The sequence below is a fragment of the Parasteatoda tepidariorum genome, chromosome 9 (assembly GCF_982258835.1).
Source record: "Parasteatoda tepidariorum strain Cologne lab strain chromosome 9, Ptep-v5.0, whole genome shotgun sequence".
Lineage (NCBI taxonomy): Eukaryota > Metazoa > Arthropoda > Arachnida > Araneae > Theridiidae > Parasteatoda > Parasteatoda tepidariorum.
Window position 1 is genome coordinate 97,472,975 of NC_141763.1, and position 18,104 is coordinate 97,491,078.

The following is an 18,104-nucleotide window of genomic DNA, read 5'->3' on the forward strand; positions in this document are numbered from 1 at the left end:
TTTCATTATCTCTTAAAATATTTTTAAAAAAGCTTACAGGATGCAGTTAAAATCCAACTTTTTATTATTTGAAAATATTAATAAAAAACTAAAACACAAAATAAATATATTTCAAATATTTAAAAGATAAAAAATTTTATGAAAAAAGTAGAAATAAATTACCATTTGAAATTCATCTTTGAAAACAGTTTAAACTTTCTTACGGGTTTCGAAAAATATATTCAAGTAGCAAACATTGACTTATAAATAATAAATAAAAGCATATACTCCCTTTAACAAATGAGTTTTGCAGTGAAAAAGATGCCTTAAATAATTTGACCATCAAAATTTGACTAGAAAAACTTTATTCAAAATAATGAAAAACTTCAAACTTTGATTTAAAAAAAAAGAGCTTAAGTACTAACTTACAATGACATAATATTCAACTGAAGCAAGTGAATCAGTGCTTCAGTAGGCATTCTCTCTCTGATCGCTATCTGTAAAAAACAAGTATGTTTTAAATATAAATTAAAAGCCGGATTTATTTGACCAAGGTACCTAAACATTTTCAGAAATACTTGATAATCATGCATTCTTAAGGGATATCAATTTTAAAGAAAAACTAAATTATCCCTTAAAAAAAACCCAACTAAAATAATAAGAAACCTAAAAATGAAGGTTTAACACGAATAAAAAGTATAAGTTGTACATTAAAAAAGTAAATTGCCTCATCTCTTAAATGCATACACAAAAATAAAATGTCTTGGGGTGATGTAGAATAAAAATTAAAAAAAAAAATATATTCATATACTAATAAATTTTATAGTAAAAGTTGAAAATTAGTGAATGTCAAAATTTACATAAGAACGTCTACCAAAGTGAATGACTTTGGTGAATGTCTAAAATATTAGTTTAATATCATTATTTTATAACCGTCGTTGAATAGCCGATCCAATTTCGTGTTTACGACTACTAATGTTCAACTCCGTAGCCTTGTAATTTTGAACCCAATCCAAAAGAAAAGGGAACTCCTGGATTAAGTATTGGGAGAAATTTGCCTTCATGGATGACTTTTTTATTATGGAACTAATCCGCATTTGGGATACATAGAGAGGAAAACCAAGAGAACCTCCCATGGTTAGCCTTACGGCAAGAGGACTCTAACCCATGATCAGTCTACCACTGAGGATATCATTAAAATATCATTATTTGTCAATTACACTAGCAAATGCTAAAGTTCATTAGTATACATAATCATTCAAAGTATTAAATGAACAACAATTAAAACATAATTATTTTTTTAGCTGAATGTTGACATTTTCTGGTGTAAGTGAGAAATAATGATATGTAACAAATATTTAGGACATTCATCAATGCATTTAAGATTTCATTAAATAGATGCATAAGTGTTGTTCCAAGAAATTTTTATTATAATCTCTTAGAAATTAGGCATTAAACCACATAAAAATGTTAGCATACTCAGTCGCTAGAAAATATAACAATCGGAAAATTAAAGATGTAATAACTGTTCTGTTCAAAAGCAATATTTACCTATTTATTTACTAACGCTGTAACAGAATTTAAAATTGTGAATAAAAACATAATAAGTGTAAATCAAATGAAAGAAATTATAAATTATCTCTGTAAAAAGTGAATAATTTAAATCAAGACTTATTACTTTTGTTTTAAAAATTGAAATGAGAAACAAGAATAAAGAACAAGGAAAAAAAGACTACAAAATGACTTCAAACATTAAGCATTAGAATCAAATTTAGAATTTAAATCAAATTTAATGGTTTAGTTGAATCCTCTAAAATATCGATAATAAAAAGTTTCCATGAAATTTATTAAATATTTCTAACATAGGAGCTGCAGTAATTAGTAATAACAATGTATAGTCAGATATCGAAAGAATAAAAATATGTCGCCATAATACAAAAATGTTTAAAAGCAAAATTAAAAAAAAATTTTAAGCCTTTAAATTATCATATATGAGTTAAAAGTATTAACTCTTTCCATTAGATATATTATACAACAAGTAAAATAGAATTCAACAATAAAGTCGTATCTTTTTGTCTTTGATTACAGAAGTAAAATACTGGAAGGAAATCTAATCATATTCAAAGTTTTATTTAGACTTTGAATTTTTTCATAACTTACCTTAACTTTATCATCATTAGTAGCAATAACTGAAAAATGAAGATTTTCTTCGCTTCTGGAAGCCGCACTCATTTCTGATGGATCCTCTGCCTCCAATGATCTTTTTGGCATCATAGTCTTAATGCGACGCAACACAATAGCAATTAATGAATCCTGAGAGTAGAAATGAAAAAAATATTTTCCATAATGTATGACTTTTAAAAAAAATTCAAACTAAGAAATAATTAATCAGCACTTTTAAACATAAAAAATTAAGAAGTCTGCAAATAGCCTAATATGCTTAACAATAAATGATCTGAAAAAGACAAGCGATAATATATCATCAATAATAAATGACAGCCATGGTTGAATGTTCAGGAATGAAGGCAAAAAGTTGGAAGGAAGATTAAGTTTAAGTCATTTTAAAGAGATGACATGGCTTCACATTGTCTATTTAAATAATTTTCAAGCATTGGCAGAGCCTAAATCGGGCTTCAAAAAATGTGTGCTTGAGATTTTATCCTAGAGAAAGCAGGGTTGGGTTTTTGACGTCAAAAAGTGGTTTTTGACATGACAAGGGTATAATGCTGGTTTAAACCGTCAAAAACCCGTCAAAAATGTCAAAAACTAAAGTTTGCCAAAAAAATATATAAACTTCAAAACTACCAACAGTTGCCATGCATTATATTGAAATTTAATTATACTATAGGTAATCAGCAGGTTTTAAAATATTTTTTAATTAAAATTAAGGTAAAATAACAGATTTAAAATCTCAGAAATTTATATTCAAATGCATGTGCAGAAAAATTTTGCACAAAATTTTTTCAAATATTTATGTTTTTAAAAAAAAAATTTTTTTTTTGATACTTAAGAAAATTAAAAGTTTATTACTATGCATTTTTGACATATAAGGAACATATAACTAATATTTACAAGGAACTTACAAGTTATGTTGTATAAATACAAACTTGATACAAGTGTATGAAAAAAAATTTTAATGTTATACCGAATATCTTTATTATCCAGATTGTTAATTTGAATTTAAAAGTAGTTATATTTGTGAATAATGATAAATATAATTCATATTGTTTATTATATTTATTTATAATTATTACACTTATCATTTTAAAACAATTTTTACCTCTTAATTTTTTTCCCCCACTTGTATTAAGAATACAAATAATGCATATCTTGAAAGCAAGAAGTAATTATTCAACAGCTGAATATTTAGATATTCAACAAAACTATGTATATAGTATTCAGCAAAATGAAATTCACAAGCATTTGGATAAACTAAATTTTCAGCATAGTAAATGAATAGGCTGAATATACTGTAAATCGACACTAACTACTCTGTGTATTTAACAGAAAGCACTTAAATTTGTATTGTCTTATGTTAAAAAGATTATTAAGAAGATTTAAAAGAATATTAAAAAGATTTTTCTTTAAAAGATGTCTAATGTGCAAAACTGCTAATGTTTATCTTTAAAAATGTCTAATTTTTAGTATAATCTATACTATACACTAAATTTGGTTATAAATAAATTTCTTAATAATATCACTGCAGATTTTCAATAACACATGAAAATGAATACATAATATTACAAAAGATGTGAGCTTACAAAAGTACAAGATTTTGGTTACTATTCAAAATATAAGTGTTTCTTCAAAATTTTAAATTTATTTTTTCTAGAACATATTTAGAAACACTATCCTTTATAAAAAATATATAAATTTTATGTATTAATTAAATTTCACATATGAATATAGGTTTTTGACATTTTTGACAGTGAGGTTTTTGACGCGACGGTTTAAACCATGGTTTAAACTGTCAAAAACTGTCACATGTCAAAAACCTGCCAACCCTGAGAGAAAGTAGTATAAGTTTTTCACTTTATTGTTTTAGATCTCAGGGAAAAATTTATAATTATAATTGGTCTGCTAAAAAGCTGAGGGAGTGCATTTCTCACGCTTTTATAAAAGGGAGAAATTAAAAATGTCAGTTAATGGGTAACTTAAAGCCAAAAAAATAGACTAAAAGATATATATATAAAAGCTAAAATATTGAGAAAAAATGGAAAATAATAAAAAATAATGACAAGAGAAGAAAATTATTAAAAATAATTTTTCAAAAGTATTTAAAAAATATATAACTTCTGATATCAAAAAAAAAAAAAAAATTCTTTTTTTTATTTTCTTCTTTTTTTAAGTTCAAAATAAAGATAAAACATATATATAGTAGCAAATTGATCAAGGTGAAAAGAGAAATGCCTTATTAACTGAAAGTAATTATATAAATTTAAAAGTAACACTTGCTTTTAACTTTTAAGGCTAAAATAATTTTTTAAGGTAAATAAAGACAGTTATGAAATATGATTAAAACTTTTTGTTAACATGCAAAAAATTATACAGTTACAATACCATAAAAAATCAACATACCGAAAAAGTAGCACCATTTTCTTCCAAAGCTCTCTTGAATGTTTCATGAGTATCATTCTTTTCAGCTAATGATATAACAAATTCAGCTGTAAATGGATAAAATAAATTAATAAACCAAAATGAATAAGGAAAATTGCCTAGATAAAAGTTGAGTATTTGTGCCAAGCTTCAAACATTAGTTTAGGTTTGTTGAATGAACATGCTAGTGACAATTAAATTAATTTGGAAAAAAAGTTCAGTATAGGTGGAAAATAAAGGTTAGTATAGGAAGTTTAGTTAATCCACTTTTTAATCTTTATCTTGATTAAAAAATTGTTGGATTTTTCTTACAAGAAAATCATTTTCATTTAATCATTGATAATAATAAATCATTTAATAATAATTACATTAATAATCATAAGAATCATAATAATTAATAAATCATTTTATTATAAGATAAATCATTCGGTAATATTTTTTAATAATAATTCTTTTAAAAAAAAGAATTGAAGAGTGGACCCCAAGGCCGGAATGGTAGCTTGGTTCACCACTTGAAACACGTTGGACCATGTAACAAAAATGCAACCAGATACAATATTGTAGGATAAATGTTATATCATACAGCTATAGCATTATATTCTTAATTACTTAAAATTAAATATCTATTTTTAAAGATGAATATAATACCTAGGTCTATAAAAAAATATAAGGTAATTCTGACAGCCCACAATTATTTATTGAATTTTATTAATAAAATATTTTTGGTACTAAAAAACTAATTTATTAATAATTGATTTTGCATAATGAAACAAAATATAATTGTTTAATATAATTCATAGGAAATTAAAGTTATGAAAAGTCATATCAAGCGATAACTATGCAATGAAAAGCCTGATACTTCTTAAAAGGGACTCATGAAAAATAAGAATTACCTGTATCATCTTCATGAATTACTATTTAAAATCATTTGTTTGATATAAAGAATACTTTAATTACTATTTGGCACAAATTTAGTATACAATGAGACATTAAAAAAACATACAGACACATTAAAAAACATACTGACATATTACAAAACATACAGGCACGATCCTATGCCTGAAAAATTTATGTTTTTCATCATAATTCCTTAAAAAGAATGTAATGTTTGATAAAAGTAAGCTTTTCTTATAATTATTTTTTAAATATACAAAGACACCAAATTTGTATAATTTTTATGAGTGTAGAGGTAAAATATTATGCTTACAATGTTTTTTTTTTTTTTTTTTTTAGTTCAGAACTAAATTTTGTTTCCATTGAATAAAAGGTACAGTAGGGAACCAATTATCCGGAACGATTGGCACCATCGCTATTCCGGATAACTGATTTTTCCGGTTTTCGGAATCGCTTCAAAAAGCCGTTTTTTTATTGTTAAACCCAACTAAAAAAAAAAATTTGGAAATAATCTTAAAAAGAAGATGAAGTAATATACTAATGATTATTTCCAAAATGATGGTAAGGTGAACATCTTTCAAAAAAGAAAGAAAAATCCTAAAATCTTATGAGGAAAAAAAAATCTTTTTTTAAAAAAATGGCGGGAAAATTTATTGAATTTCGTTCTGGTTTTTTGGTTTTCTGATTTCCGGATAACGGGTTCTGTACTGTACAAAACAATGTTCCTGAATAATTTTATTAATGAGAATAAAACTAATTCAGTCTAAATTTTGGAACTGAAATTAATTGAATAAATATTTGTAGACAAAGTGAATTTAAAGTACTTTTTTAAATAATTTTTATGAAATACATGTTCTTAATTTTGCCCATGTCCAGAGGTCCAACCTCCCCCTACAGTATAAGCATCCATTGGGGTATAAAAAATTCCCATACTATTACTTACAGAGGTAATTTAGAATTAATTGTGATAATAGGTAACAAAAATAGTTACTATGGTAAAAGATTTTATAATGAATACAGTTAACGCTTTACGGAACTATTTTTTTATGTCCATAACAACAGTGTTAGCTTTAACTGAAGTTTTATTAACTTTTTGTTGTACTTGGTGAGAATGGTTGGCTACAACCTGTTGTACTTACCGTCATTACGTATTACACTCGTTAAATTGTTTCCCTTTTATGTGTTCTCTTTCTTAGTTTATTGTGTGCAACTGACTTGGTTACAAATCAAGTACCTATGAGAAAATTTTCTTAAAAAATTATTTTTTTGCAGAATTTATGGATTATTCTTTGAGGTCATATAGATACAAATATGACTTAGGACCTCTAGACCAGTTTAAGATAATATACATGTTTATACCTGTTTTAAATATATTTTAATTATAAAATATTATATTTAAATTTAAAAAAAAAAAAAAAGATTTTTTAATGAAGAAATCAAAATTTTGTGAACCCAGCATTTTAATAAAGTGCAGGTCTTTCTCTTAAGTGTATAGTTCATTTTAAGGATTTAAACCATAAATGAATCTTGTATTTATCAGAATAATGGGGGATCTGTAGCGCCAACTACAATCGCCAAGGAGTCAAATAGATTTTAAACTTGCACACCTTAAAAAAAAACATGTAGATGTTTGAGCTGGGGGTGACTACGAGTTATACCTTTCGAATTAGTCCCTTCCTGTGATGTTTTTTTTTTAGTTTCTCGCGGGGTCACTGCCCGGAAGTTTCCAAGACTTGGCGATTATTCTGCCACAGATCACGATACGGAAAGATTTTTCTCAAAACTAAGTAGTAAACTAAAAATAATACAAAATAATAAATTTCTCTTTAAAATACTAAATACTAGTTAGTAATGACCACTAAGAATGACTTAAGTTTACTGATCAAAACATTCATGCGAAAACACTCAAACGAAATTATATTATTTTAAACAAACTAATGAGTATTAAAAAATGCAAGGCCCACGAAATAATAATAGAAATAAAACATTTAAATGAATTATTGAGGCAAACCTAAATCTGTGTCGCTAATTCCTAAATGATTATAAAGTTCAGTAGCAATGTTTTTCACAACTGAAATATATTCTAATTTTCGTAATTCAGCCATTGTAGAAAAATTATAAGTTTAAAGAACAATAAATTTCATTGAATTTAAGAAAGATAGTGCTTTGCACTTATTGCATTCGATTTCCTGTCTTACAATTTATTTGTTTAGATTTGCAATACTTCCGGTTACTTATTTCTGTAATGACTTTGCTTGCATTACGCTAGAGCCATTCTCACTTATGTAAAAATATGTAAATGCGAATTCAGGGACGCAAAGTTTGCAACCTCATAATTTTTCAACTTCTTTGTACGCAGAGATCAGAGTTGCGCGAATCGCAAACGAATGAGAGCATGTTGATTAGAAAGTTTTTCACGGATCACTATTTTTATCTCATTCACATTCATCAAATACGCATGAGGATATTCATAGTTAGAATAGTCCCTTAGTCAAAGTTTCGGTTTCGTTATTATTAAAAAAAATTTTCCTTTCTATTATGTAAATGGCTTGCCGACCGGCCTGTGTAGGGGTTAGGGAATTGCCTTTGCACCGGAAAGGTTCTGGGTTCGAATCCCGGGCAAGGCATGGTGGGAGCAACGTTGGCCCACCTAATATGGTGCCCCTGAAAGAGAGGCCAACAAATCTGCCCTTCAGATGCCTGTATGACCTAGGTCATTATTGTGGTTGTTCATTTACGTCGCACTAGAGCTGCGCAATGGGCTATCGGCGACGGTTTGTGAAACATCCTTGAGGATGATCCGAAAACATGCCATCACAATTTTGATCCCCTCTGCAGAGGGGATGGCACCCCCGCTTCGGTATCCCGACGACCTGCACACGAAGTCGAACACTTTACGGTAGAACAGTTTAACGAGGACCCATACCGCACACCCTCGGTCCCTACGCAGACTGATCGAAGTGGTCACCCACCCGCGCACTGACCGCATGGTCATTATCCAGGTGGGCATTGGAAGAAAAAAAATGTAAATGGTATGAAGTAATTGTAGAACTTTATTTACATTTCACTAGAGCTTCAAATTAAACTATTAGCAACAGTCTGGGAATTATCTCTGAAGATGATCCTAAGAAATGTCATCACAATTTTGTAGGTGGTTGGCTTCCTTGCTTTGGTAGACTGACGACCTGCGTGAACTCAAACGCTACTAGTGAAACAGTGCCTTAACTATCATTCCTTTGCGGGACGTAAATGGCAAGCAACATTTTGCATAAAATGATTGAAGATTTATAAAATAATTACTTAAAGACTGACTAAAAAACAAAATTTTTTGATATTTTTGGTTTTATATATAATTTTATTGTACATAGTTTTAAGCAGTATGTTTAAATAATTTTCAAAATCTTAAGTATTATAAATGTGTAAATAACATAGAAATACCTGAAACTTTAAAGAATTTTCAAAACAGAAAAATTATCCAAACAAAAACTACATTTTCTCAATTTAATTTTAGATTATAATCACTATTGAATACACAACTCAAATGGAGCAGAGCCTCTTAATTGTTTCTGTTTGATTCATAAGTAAGGTAAACTAAGAAGCAAGGAAAGATGTTTCAACTGGTTCTATAACGTTTCAAGCTCTGCTTCGTGAATATCTTAGAAACAGGGAAAACCTCTTCACATGCTTCAGAACAGGCTTTTGATTATAAAGATGAGGCCTTTTTGAGGAAAATATTTATGGTTTGGCTATAAGCTTGGTTAATAGTTAACTAGCATGAAAATTTGGCTAGTTGCCCATTAAAATAAAATTGCGTGAAAGTAATCTGTAGAATTATCATGAAAAATATTACAGTGGTTCGATGCATACTTGAAGAGTATTCGAGGAAACGTGTAACAGTAAGAATAACCTTGGAAAAAGCATAGGATGAGTTAGATGCATATTATATGACCAAGCTCATGGCCATCCAGTATATATGAAAGTGCAGCTTTTCAGCTTCAATAGATTTCTCGAGTATAAGTAAAAGCTTTTTGTACCTAACTATTGTTAGTATGCTAGAAGTGTCAAAAGGCTACAATTTTGTACCTTTATTCATATTAACCAATAACTACACTGATTTCAGTGAAAATTTCAATACCACGAAGGAATTATGCAAATTGAACTCAAACTTACATGAAATGAAGAGAGGTTAACTTGTAAATCATTAGAATTACAAAGCAATTGTACATGTAACCCTACTTGCACATGTTTATTTGTACTACTATCAGTAATACGGAATAAATTTCATTAACTTCTGATAATTCCTTCATGGTATTGCAATATTCACAAACATTAGTGCATTATCATAATTGGAAATATTTTTTATTGTTAAGACTTAATTAAAAGGGGTGAAGTTCAAATAAATGTTTAGAAATTTTGTAAATTTCTTTTTAGAAATTTAAAAATGCAATAAGTACATCCTCCTGAGATTTTTCATCCTAATGAATGTTTTTATCTACATTTATATCACAAAGTTGAAAACATGTTATTACATTATGCTGTTTAATGCTTTTAAAACAAAATTCTATCTTTTCTTAAATTAAGCAAATGTTAGTATAAATACTACACTTGATTTCAGGCTTAAATAGAAGATTTTTTGAGCAAGTTAAAGAATTATCAAAAAAATAAAAGAAATATGACTTAAGAGTAAAGCTTTTGGCAATCTCATAATTTAAAAGCTACATTTTTGTTGCATGCATAAAAAAAACATAGTAAATTCCCAATATAATTCAATGAATAAAAAAAAATATATATATATACAATGAATTGCAGTTTTTATTTAAAATCTCAAAATTATTATTGCTGATATTTGAATGTGTTATTTTAAATAGAGAAACTTATTTTCAATTCAAGAATGCCCTTATTGACATCAACTTAGTTACTTAGGAGGATATTACTAACCTTTCTTTGTCGCTTAAACATTTATACAAAAAATAGTTGCACCAACTCAATCTATCTGTATCTCAAGTTCATGACAGAATTTGTTTCACGAGTTTTAAGGATTTAGAAAAAACAAGAAATAAGTTAGTTGACTCTATATTGCCCTCAAGAAACTAATTTGTTTTAGCTCAACGTTTAGCATATACGGAAAAGCTTATTCAATAACTACAAAAAAGAAGAAGGGAAGATAAAGATGTATTTTTTTTTCATTTTTTACAACCAATTCAATGGATGAGTAGTAAAGGATTTCTTAACGAATTGTTAACGAATATTATTCTTTTACAATCGTTAATTCAAATTTAAGTGAATTAAGTTTTGTTTCTGCAAGGTATTATCGATTGAACTCATGTTAAATTATAACGTATTTCAACATTTTAAATTTCTAAACTCTTGCAAATAGGACATTATGAATATGAACAATGCAACTGTTTTACTCCAGAATTCTGGATAATCAGAACCAATTTTACTTTATTTTTCAAGAATCACAATTGTAAAGAATATTTTAAAAAATATTTAATATTTAGAATGTTTGAAAAAATAAAATATATATTCAGTTCGTAAAATGAATACTTTGAAAAAAATAGTAACAATTCAGAATCACAGATCATAATAATTCATTGAGTAAATTTATATTTATAAAATTTTTTTTAATGATACAAAATATTTAATTATCTATTATAGTTGAGGAACTTGAAAGAAGTGAAATTATCCTTGATGATAAAGTTTACTTTGTAAACTTATTTTGGTACTTCAAAGTTTCAAATTAAATAGAATAGTCTTACAAAGAATTACTCAAACTCTCAGGTAAAGCTTTATACATAGCTGTGAACATGGATAGGAAAAAAATCCAGTAGATTTTAAGAAATAATATAAATTTCATGATAATTATTGCCTAATGTATTAAATATTATACACATATTATACATTTTATAGTCATCAAAATAGAAAAACTGCAATATTTTCCAGTTATGACTGAAATCGAATGAACTTGAAATGTTAGGTATTAGCCTAATTCATAATTTTGAATAGTAATAGGCATTTTTCAATTATTTTAAAAAGGGAGTTCGAAATAAAAATAAAGTGAGCATTTTTGAACAAAAAAGTTTTAAACTGATTACTTTACACAAGGCTAGCTTCATTATGTGTTAGTAATACTTATTTCAATATTCAAAGAACCAATAATCTGTGCAAAATTTCTATTTTAATAGGGATTTTTTAGGAAACAACTCAATTTTAGGGAATTTTCTAAAATGTACAAAAACCAGGAGAATTTTTATAAAACCAGAAGACCAGGAGAAACTGGCTAATCCAGTAGAATTGACAGCTATGTATATAATATTGTAGTCACCATACTCCAACATTTGCATGCATTGATTATGTAATATTTCAAAAAACTAGAAAAATAAAAAGGAACACCCTTTATTCATTACAAAGGATAATTCTTCAAGTATTTACAGTCTGTGCCCTAAATATTTACATTCTTTGTACACAAATAATTTAAGAAGGATTATTCTAATTTCTTCTCCTCCTGACTCTTGATATTCTCCAGGCATTTGGTTCTTCATATTTATTGTACAAAGGTTCTAATCTTAGTTGTTTCTTGTGTTTGCTAAGTTTAGTTGGATCAGCAAATTTGTAGAATGCAGGAGCAAACTCAACCATCCACTTAGGATCAATTGTTGTAACTTCTCTCATATATTCTTTAGTAGTCTGGACTAATTCATGATACACAACCCTAAAAATAGAGTAGAGTATTTTTACTAAAAAAAGCCCTTAAAGTTACTGAGTCTATTACACCTGTTTTAAGCTATTCATTTAGTAAATCAAGCATTACAACCAAATTAATACAATACACATTTTGAGTATTTGTAACAGAAAAAAAAACAAACCCCAACTTAATTCTAAACCTCAAGTTGGTAAAAAAAGTGTAAGGAGTATTTTTAGGGCGTAAAAAGTAAGTAATACGAAGTTGTAGTTAAAAGTAAGGAGTTGAATTTTCCTTTTCTTATTCTTTTTTGCATACCTAACTACAAAGCAAATTACAATTTAATATAAAAATATAAAACATTTTAATTTATAATGATAAGCAATGAAAATTTAATCTAACACAAATTTATGGCATTTCCGGAAACTTTTTTGGCAACAACATTAATGCTGAGGTAACAACATTAATGTGTAAGCCTATTTATGAAAAGAAACTTAAAGCTGTCTTAAATGCATTGCAAATAATGAATTCCCAATTTATTTTAGTCATTTTTGGCAATTAATGTTAAACACAATTGTTATTCATCTTATCTTTATACAGAGCTTTTTCTCGTTAGTCGATATAGTGAACCAAGTGAACTTCTGGAATGGTTTGTTTGATTATTTAAAAAAATTAGGTAATTCACTTTATTTATAAATGGAGCTTATTTTCGCTAGCAGCCGTACTGATCCAAGCGAATTTTTGAATTAGTTTGTCTATTTATTCAGTAAAAAAGGAGTATAAAAATTGTGTTACGAAGAGAACAGATATTTCGATCATAAAATACTTTATCATTTTTGAAATAAAAGTTTTTAAATGACTACAACATTATTAATAATGTAACTTTGCAGTCTGTTTTCTGGTCATTTGTAATAAATAAATAAGTATTAAAAATTAATACAGAGGAAATATATCTAAACTAAAAATTTAATTCACAGCTAATAATCATTATGATAGCAAAATAAGTATATTTGACCTGACACACCTTCCAATCAAAAATGTATTTTTTTCACTAATAAAAAAAAAAGGAGTTAGAAAGAAATCTTACCACTCTGGTTGACGATTGAATAGAGCGCTGGAAGGATGAATGTAAACAACCTGTCCATCTACCAAAGTTCTGTAGCCTTCCTGGGGATCCTTCTTAGCTGCATTTCGAAAGAAACCACTGCAGATAGCCTTTTGAACACGAGCCGTCGTTTTGCCACACGATACAACATCTAATTTATGTCTGAAATAAATGTTTAAAATTATGTAAAAATGTATGAATAAAATTTTAATTTTCCCAGATAAGTTTCCCTGATTGAAACTTGAAGTAAGAATAAATTTACATTTTGAATTATAGGCTCGTTTTTTTAATGTTATTTTTATTTCTGTTGAAATTTTCTCACAATATTCGAAAAAAAAAAAAAAAAATGAAGAGAAAAACATATCTTAATTCATGGAAGAGAAAAGCTCAAATTATCCTCTGCTCAATTTTGTTTATTTTTTATAAATATATATTTTATCATACAAAACATTCTTTAGTTTTTTTTAAAAATGTCAATCAACCTATAAGAACACGCTATTGCATATAATTGAGATTAATTATCCCGCATTTGTTATTTTTTTTATCTGAAAAATTCCTAGTATCCGGAAAATAGAGTTTTGTCGAAGTTCAGACAATTCCAAATGGGACTTTTCCCTGTTTTTTTTCTTCTTTTCTTCTTTTTTTAGTTAACAGCACATTCTATCAATTATTCTACTATACTCAGATAATTTTAATAATTTTTTTACACATTTTCTGGGGAGCTTTATCCATGAAGTTAATTGAATTCACAACTAGGTATATTTTAAATAAACATTAAAAAAAATAATTGACTTATTTTCTTAGATTAATATTTAAAATATTACAAATCTAACTTCATGAAATTTTTTCTTGAATTTTACAACTAGGAGACATTACATTAACTTTCCAAGCAAGTTTCATCTAAATATGTATGAAACATTAACATCCCATGAATAGTTAAAAGGTCAAGATTTAAAAAGAAACGCTCACCGATCCATGATTCCTAATAGTTGTTTCCGGACATCTTGAGCTCTTTTCAGTGTCCTGATCTGCACAAAATTTTCGTAACACCAAGCATTAGAAAACTTGTTGTTTTTCCATGAGTTGTAAACAGCAAGCAGTGTTAGATGATCTCCTTCAGGTTGATTAAATTTTGCCTTCTTTTGATCAGCTAAAGCTTGCTTGTCCTGAAAAATATTTAAAAATATATAGTCGCTGAAAATAAATTAGGACAACTGATTTTTAAACATTTGTTAGATTTTAATATAAATTGTCTTAAAAAATATGTAAAAATTCGTAGTAGCTCAAAATAAATTGGGACATTTGATAATAATTATTTTTTTAAGCATTGGTTAGATTTTAATATAATGATCTCGAAAAATTTGTAATTTTGAAAAATATATAGTATCTGAAAATAAATTCGGACAATTAACAACAATAAAATTTATTGGTTAAATTGCTTTAAATAAATTAAATCATTCATGGGTATATTTTTTATGGTATGTAATTTTAACAAATTTATATTTATTACACATTATACAAATAACAGAGTAGGAAATATCAGTATGATGAAGTGGTTCTTTCTTGTCTACTATCATAGTTAAAATAAATAAATAAAATGTGTATATGCATTTTAAAGTAGAAATTAAACGATGCAAAAATTCTATTAAGTTTCTGAAAATTTTTTTAGACCTAAATATACTTTTTTATTTTTTAAAATTTAAACTAATTTTTAATTACTTATGGCAGAAAGTTTACCCTTTTTTTAAAATTTGCATATTTTTTTTAAATTGTTGACTGCAAATAATCAGATTTAAAAAGTAGTTTTTTTCTGGTTGATGCACCATCCATTAACCTCTTAACTTGTGAGCTTGAGTTAATTTGAGCGTGCTAAACAGGCCAAACTGTGCACACTTGAGATAATTCGAGTGGCGTTGTATTTTAAGCTGCTATAATTTTTCACACTGGAATATAATCGAGAATTGAAAATAACAATGTGAAAGCTAAGAAAAAAAATCGTTTTATTGATATTTATCATTCACATAGGATTGTAAGCTATAACACTTATTTATTCAAGAATAAAATATACAGAGATGCCAACTTGCTCCGGACAGCAAATATCTATTTTAAAATGGTAGTTAATCAGTTGTGATTCTTGGTTTAATAAATTCAATTTAGTAGATTTTTATCCACTACTATTTCTAAATAATTTGTAGGCTCACATAATTCACCACTTTATAGTACTTATGTCATGCTATACCTTTTAAAAAGCAAGCAAAAATAGTCATTTGGAAAATTTACTTTGTAGTTATTTACCGTTTTTTAAAAATTATTTTGGCGAGTTTGGAGCAGTTGGCATCTCTGAATATAGCCTTTTTCCATGAAACAAAAGCGCAGTATATCAAAATTGTCCACCCAAAGAAAAGACAATGTTCTAAAGTGCGTTTTCTTGTTGCAAAAAATCTGTGCGTTAGGAAGTTAATTGGTATTTATGGTATGAGGGCAATTCTAATGCATAATAATCTTTCACTTTCTGGAACATAATAATTAATAGCAATACTTGAAATATACGACACATTGAATAGCATAGATACATTTCTTTACATTTTCACACATTAGAAGAAAAAAAGTGGTTAATAACATTATTTTATTCCATCTATTTATTAACTAGGACTGTAATTAATGACTTCAAAAATTCTAAACCTTATTATTTTAACCTTATAACCCTTTAACTATTGCAGATGGCTATTGAAATTGCAGAAATTAAGAAAGAACTCACGGAAGTTATCAAACTAATCTTGATTCTGGAATTCACTGAAAAGTTTATCATTATGACTTTCAACCTTTTTTTTCTCATGGAAATATGATTTGGTTAGTTGGGTTGAATAGGCAATATGTGCAAAATGAAAAAAAAATTAATAGTGCCTATGTAAAATGATTGGAAATTTAAAGTAACACCAGAATGGTAATGAAGTGCTATGAGATAAATGGTTTGATACAATTTTAACGCATGTATAAAATTTTTTTTTTAATTAAAAAAATTTTGAATAAATTTAGTATATATATATTTTTAAATTTCTTTCTACTCATTAGTTATAACGTGGATGTTGGTTAGTTTAGTGTTATTTCTTGATAGTTCACAATAATGAATTTCAGTCATAAAAAAATTAATTTGTTACAACAAAGAAAATTTTGGATGACGATATATATTTGAGCTCTAGATTGTTTAAAGAATCATGGTTGTTAAAATAATAGTTGACCTTTAGAGGTAAAGTGGTTTGTATCTTTCAAGTAGTTAGTAATATTTTTGGAATAAGTAATTCCCCAATGAACATTCTATTATTAATAAAAAAGCTAAAAGTTGAAGGTGGTCGGTGATGAGTACAAGAGATGGAGATTTAATAATCTGGTTATAAGTATTTTTATATAATTGACAAAATGCGATTCTAAACAGGCCAAATATATTTTGAACAGCTATATTGGCAATTTCTCAGAAACAATCAATATTTTCAGCAGTAAAAGATTATTAACAATTATTATCATTTAATCAAAACTTAAAAGATACACAGTTGTTATAAACGAAATATACCTTTAAATATCCATAGAAGATTGACAACCTAACTTATTAAGTAGTATTTATAATTAAAAATGTAAAATTTATTGCAGGAAAGTTATATATGTATAAAAAAGTAAAATTTTTTAAACTTAATAGACTTTTCTTTTGCAACTTTAAACTACCATTGAAATGTATTAGAATAATAATAAGTTCCATTTATAATTGGAACTTAATTTTCTTCATTTCTTAAAATACAAACTAAGATAGACTAGAAACTATTATTGTTCATAAAAATGAGAAACAATGTTAAGCAATTAAAAGAAAAAAAAGGCGTAAATATACCTTTGGTCGGTAAAATACATTTTGAACAGACAACATAGAAACAATTGTAAGAATTTCTTCACTGCAACCCAAATGCACTGACATTATAAGCATTTTTGAAAGACTAGGTTCCATAGGAAATTCTGCCATCTAGATTTAAAAAAACAAAAACAAATATTAGTACACATACTTATACTTATAATCAGAGTAGGTAAGGTTTAGGAGATAATGGATTAATCCACAGTTTAAACAATCCTGTCCAAAACACATTTGTCCAAAATTGTCTTAAACTGTTCTAAACCTTTTTTTTTCTTCCAAATTATGTCAAAATTAAAAAAAAAAAAATTATTGTGAAAATTAAAAGATTAATTTTTGAACAAAAACCAGAAAGAAGATAAGTGCTTGTTTCATTAAAAAAGTTTATTATTTTAAATATTGCATTATTTATCCTTTTGCAAAAATATAACTTATCAGTATTAAAAGCATATTTATTCTTATTTAAAACATAAGGTATTCACTCTTGTTATTCATTGAATTGTGGAGCTTCAAAAGTTATAAATCTTTTAGTACTATATTATATTATTTTCCTTTAATAAGTTAAAACAAATTGTATAAAAAGTATCAAATACTTATTACTGAATGTAATTACTATGCATACAATGGTTACACATATAGAATTTTTACCTTTTACAAGTGTTCAGGGTTTTGGACACTTTAAGACAGTTTTAGTCAGTAAAACCCATGTGTCTCTTCGAAAACCAGCTTAGGACGTCCAAAAACCCCAGCCTTGTAGTGTTAAATAAAAAAAAGGCAACAAATAATCCGAAAGACCTATTGTTTAAAAGCAATGCCAAAACAATACTCTATTCTGGTATCCATATTTTAACGAAATAATGTGTGAAGAGTAAAACACATATTTAATTTATTAAATAGAGAATTCAAAAGATAATTCTATTGAAAATGTTTTTTTTTTTTTTTGCTAATAATATTAC

The 18,104-nt window shown here is 26.9% G+C and overlaps 2 protein-coding genes across 2 annotated transcripts in view; both read right to left on the reverse strand.

Annotated features, from left to right (window-relative positions):
* The window catches only part of LOC107443708 (ATP-dependent RNA helicase DHX8), a 38,591-nt gene extending 30,896 nt beyond the window's left edge, over window positions 1–7,695 (reverse strand). Inside the window, exons 1-3 of the mRNA XM_087152477.1 lie at window positions 7,481–7,695; window positions 4,558–4,643; window positions 2,140–2,292 (exon numbers count right to left, since the gene is read on the reverse strand). Of these exons, the coding sequence (XP_087008603.1) occupies window positions 2,140–2,292; window positions 4,558–4,643; window positions 7,481–7,574 (333 nt within the window). The 5' untranslated portion in view covers window positions 7,575–7,695. The remainder of the gene's footprint in view (window positions 1–2,139; window positions 2,293–4,557; window positions 4,644–7,480) is intronic.
* A 4,154-nt stretch (window positions 7,696–11,849) lies between these two features.
* Window positions 11,850–18,104, reverse strand: part of pea (ATP-dependent RNA helicase pea) — a 48,267-nt gene continuing 42,012 nt past the window's right edge. The window contains exons 22-25 of the mRNA XM_071186115.2: window positions 17,134–17,262; window positions 14,226–14,422; window positions 13,239–13,418; window positions 11,850–12,181 (exon numbers count right to left, since the gene is read on the reverse strand). Of these exons, the coding sequence (XP_071042216.1) occupies window positions 11,959–12,181; window positions 13,239–13,418; window positions 14,226–14,422; window positions 17,134–17,262 (729 nt within the window). The 3' untranslated portion in view covers window positions 11,850–11,958. The remainder of the gene's footprint in view (window positions 12,182–13,238; window positions 13,419–14,225; window positions 14,423–17,133; window positions 17,263–18,104) is intronic.